Consider the following 4,512-nt stretch of genomic DNA (forward strand, 5'->3'; position numbering starts at 1 on the left):
ACAACGGAACGGGAAGCAGAAAGCGGCAGGAGGTGGGAGCTGGTATCTGAGAGGTGGACCGCAACATGAGGCACAGCACGCTTCTCAGAAACGCCCGTGACAACTTTCTGAAGTCGTTTTAATGTTTTTTCCCCCTCTTATCTATGTGTGTGTGTGTGTGTGTGTGTGTGTGTGTGTGTGTGTGTGTTACAGATGAAACCAGAGCACATTCCATATGACAAATAGATATGAGTGTGCCGTAGCATAAACACGGAGGACAGGTTGAAGGAAAACATGAACTTCTGGCCTCTAAAGTGAGGGAATTTGGTGTTTGTGACTTTGTAGAGCTTGAACTGATTCGCCCATTCTGCACTTGTAATCACACACATTTTTTTTTTCCCGCCATTCTAATGTCACACGAGGGATTGACGTGTTAGGTGTTACTCTCTCCACCATCGCCAAAACAAATTTATGTGCGAAACATTGTCGTGTATAGCAGCAAACGAGGCACTTCGTTCAGAGGGAATGCTGTTCCGTCTCTCAACCAGGAACATCTGGAAAAGGATACATCAAATGGCACCACAGATGCCCATTCAGCTTAAAATGAAACGGCTAAATCAAATCGACAGCTTTTAAAAGAAAAATAATCAAATCATTATTTGCTTGAATGTGATAAAATCCAAAGAGAGCCTTTCAATTGATGCAATAATAAAAGTACCTAACTCTCAATGTCCTTTGTGTCCTTAGTGGCAATGACCTCACCTAGTCTCCATTACATGACATCAACCTGGAGCTATTTTTTTTTTTTACTGTAGCCTCTATTGTGTTGTTTATAAAAGAGATTGTATACATATCTTATATGTCAAATTACCTAGTTTTCCTAAGTTAAGTGTCCATATTTCAGTAATTTTCCAGCTCACTCATTTACAATGAACACAAAAGTTCACTACGAATTTGTTGGACTGCTGGACAGACAGACAGACAGACAGACAGATGATTGAGGCATAAAAACTGCATAACCTTAAGGGAATAACTGGTGTCACATTGACATATAACAGACAGAACCTGCCTAAATTGGATCTTAATACATTTAACTTGCAGCATTCTGAACCAGAGATACTATTTGAACGTTTCTTCAGTTGAAAGATGTAAAAGATGATGCAGTTTGAAAGACAGTAATTGATATTTTAACTTCAACCAGAAGATTTCTAAAGACGTGTCAGCTGAAACCTTGTCAGTCAATGAATATATAAGGTATCAAATCAGAACTTTGATTTTTTCTTTTTTCATTTACTGCTTTCCTGTAGATAGTATGTAAGGCTTTGCATGACCAGGTAGAAACACAGCTAAAACCAAAAACAAAAAGAAATTCATAACAATGATCTGATCAATCAAAACCACATAAAAAAACAGGATTATGTAAAAGTTTAAATATATATTTGTTACAATACCCCTCTTCCCCCCGCCCCAAAATAAAACAGATCCAGTCATATTGACATTTTTAAAGCAATATTGCTTTAGCAGACTGCCAGACTTGCAGCTCAAGTCTCACTTCCTTAAAAACGACTCCAGAGGATCCAGGCGTCATACTTCATCGTTTAATATCGGAGGGGAAGGAAAATCAGCGCGTCAGCTTGTGCTGAAAGTCAGAAATGTTTATTTGCTGCCTTGAAAAAAAATGACTTTGCCGCACTGGAAGCACTTACTGAACCGCCTTTATGCCAGGATGAGATGTGAGCCAATTTCATCTGCAGCTCTAAAAAACAATTTCACTCTGGCAGAAGGAACATTGTACAACACATGAGTTCCAATGGTGAGATTGATTTTATGTAATAAATGTCCTGCCTCTACATGGAAAAAAAGTCTTCTGTAGTCAAAAGGAGAAACAAACCTCGAGAAGTTCCCAACTACTAGTAATAACATACGTAGAAACCGTTAAAGACCAGAGCTTACAAAAAGCAGCCAGACTTAAACTTTGTTTTACAGGTCATCACATCACATTAGAAGCCAACTTGTGAATCTAATTGATTCAGTGTATCCACGTTTCAGGCAGTAGACCAGTAACTTCGAGGTTCAGAGGGAATTTCCAAATGTTTCGTTCATTTCTAGATGAAGTTCAGTCTCTTCTTTAACTTTAGGTGGATCTTCGAAGGACCTTCACATTCCGCAACTCCAAGCAGACCTACACTGGCATCCCCATCATTGCAGCCAACATGGACACAACAGGAACCTTTGAGATGGCAAAGGTTCTCAGTAAAGTGAGTTTTTGAAAGTGTTTTTTTTTTCTTCTCATGTGGTAGAGAGGCATCGTTTCCATTCAGCTCAGCTGAAACTGTATGATAGTACGGTTTTCCCTCCACCTTGAGCATGTTTGTTTTTACTTTATCTTTAGCACACCCTCTTCACAGCCATTCATAAACACTACTCTGTAGAAGACTGGAAAAGCTTTGCTGCTGACCATCCAGAATGCTTAGAGGTAACGTCACCACTTCTCCACTCAAAGTATTTGAAAACATGTCACATTTTGTCATATTCCAATAAGAAACTTCAATATATGATATTGTAGTTCTACATCATTGACCAACACATGGGATAGTGGTGAAAAGGAATAAATGGTTTATGATTTTTTTTTTTTTTTGCAATTTAAAAACTAGAAAATCATGGCAAGCATTTCTGCTTCCCCTAACACGTTGGGTCAGATTACACTTTCATTGGATTTGCCCTACATGCAAATGTAGGGCAAATTGTGGAGTAAAACTGTCCCACACATTACTTAGAACACACAAAAGTGAGACAAGGTGGTAGTGGCAGGATAATCGGGGTGTATTTCTTCAGCTGGAACAAAAGAAATTTAGCAAATGAGTGGCGTTAAATAGGACTTTATTGGAAGAAAACCCGTTGGAGGTCAAATAAAATGTTGACTCAAAGGCAGAGGTTCGCCTTTAAACAGGACCGTGACCCCAAACGTCCAGCCAGACGGAGCTAAAATGTAAAGGTTTAAACCACAACATGTCTATGTGATAGAAGTCAAAGCCCAGACATAAATCCTATTGGGAATCCTTGGGGCCAGACTTGATGTGAATAGGTGCTCTGCACCCAGTGTGACTGAGCACTTGCTATTTTTGTAATGAAGAGCAGACCAACATGGTGGAAACCTGTCCCAAAACAGAGTTATTGACTGCAGTCAGTTCAGCACAAATGCACATCCCAGTTTTCAAAATTGTACTTGAAAGCCACGTGTTATTGTACTTCAGTGTTGCTCTGCCACATAACACACTGAAGATGAAGCGGTGTATTTTCTGTCCACTCAGCATGTAGCCGCCAGCTCAGGCAGTGGCAATGCAGACCTGGAGAAGCTGTGTGCCATCCTGCAGGCCGTCCCTGCCCTCCAGTACATCTGTCTGGATGTGGCCAATGGCTACTCTGAGTACTTTGTGGAGTTCGTCAAGACGGTGAGGGAAAAGTTCCCCAAACACACTATCATGGTAAGGAAACGGGCCCATCCGTCCTCATACAACAGGTGTTTGAGATAAAGGCTGATCTATGAGTGCTTTTTGGCATCTATGTTGCAGGCTGGAAATGTGGTAACCGGGGAGATGGTGGAGGAGCTCATCCTCTCTGGTGCTGATATAATCAAAGTTGGTATCGGTCCAGGTCGGTGGATAAAAATCATCCGAGTGTTTAATAAGAAAACAGAAAGTGCGTTTGCCATTATATGAATTAAGTTGCCTGCTCATGCACAATATGTTGTAAAGGAAAACTAATACACGGTTTGAAAATGTATATACAAGTAGGAGTAAATGCACTAATTCTCCACAGCGTGTTTCTGTAGCCAGAGATTGTATGAAGAAAGACATCCCTTTCTCTAACGGTGTATTTTTCAGGTTCGGTGTGCACGACCAGGATCAAGACAGGAGTGGGTTATCCACAGCTGAGCGCTGTCATAGAGTGTGCAGACTCAGCACATGGACTCAAAGGACACATTATCTCTGTAAGGACATGTTGTTTGTGCTTATACGACTGTGAAAGGGCTGACGGACAGCTTAGTTGTGGAAATACAAGAGCATTTGCTGTCTGAATTAAACTTAATTGATGGAGGTGTTTTTATTTTTCAAATTTTGAATGCTAGTCTTTAACGAGTCTCCAAATACTTGATGTCAGCTTCACCTTTGGCAACAAAAGAACTGAGTGGTGATTCAGTTTAGGCGTACTTGTTTGAATGTGTAAACTGAATGGCACTGCTCTGGCTCTAGACTATTTTGGTTCTCACGAGCAAAGCTTTAACTGTTAGTAGTGGAGGCAGTTCCGGAATCTCATTCACAGATTTGTTACAAAAAGTATTAAATCTAAGTATTTCCATGTCTATAAAAGTATGGAAAATAAAAATGTAGTTTTATGAACAACATATCTTACTGTTTTTGACTTATCCACTCATGGGTCCATCCATCCATCCATCCATCCATCCATCCATCCATCCATCCATCCATCCATCCATCCATCCATCCATCCATCCATCCATCCATCCATCCATCC

The 4,512-nt window shown here is 40.4% G+C and overlaps 1 protein-coding gene across 1 annotated transcript; it reads left to right on the top strand.

Annotated features, from left to right (window-relative positions):
• Window positions 1-2,117: 2,117 nt before the first annotated feature.
• Window positions 2,118-4,478, top strand: LOC103461329 (GMP reductase 1-like; the record flags this gene model as incomplete). Its single annotated transcript, XM_008403639.2, has 5 exons — window positions 2,118-2,237; window positions 2,372-2,455; window positions 3,291-3,464; window positions 3,552-3,633; window positions 3,864-4,478. Coding segments are annotated over 5 exons (654 nt in total), but the record flags the coding sequence as incomplete, so codon positions are not given.
• Window positions 4,479-4,512: the final 34 nt, after the last annotated feature.

The sequence above is a fragment of the Poecilia reticulata genome, unplaced genomic scaffold (assembly GCF_000633615.1).
Source record: "Poecilia reticulata strain Guanapo unplaced genomic scaffold, Guppy_female_1.0+MT scaffold_1083, whole genome shotgun sequence".
Classification (NCBI taxonomy): domain Eukaryota; kingdom Metazoa; phylum Chordata; class Actinopteri; order Cyprinodontiformes; family Poeciliidae; genus Poecilia; species Poecilia reticulata.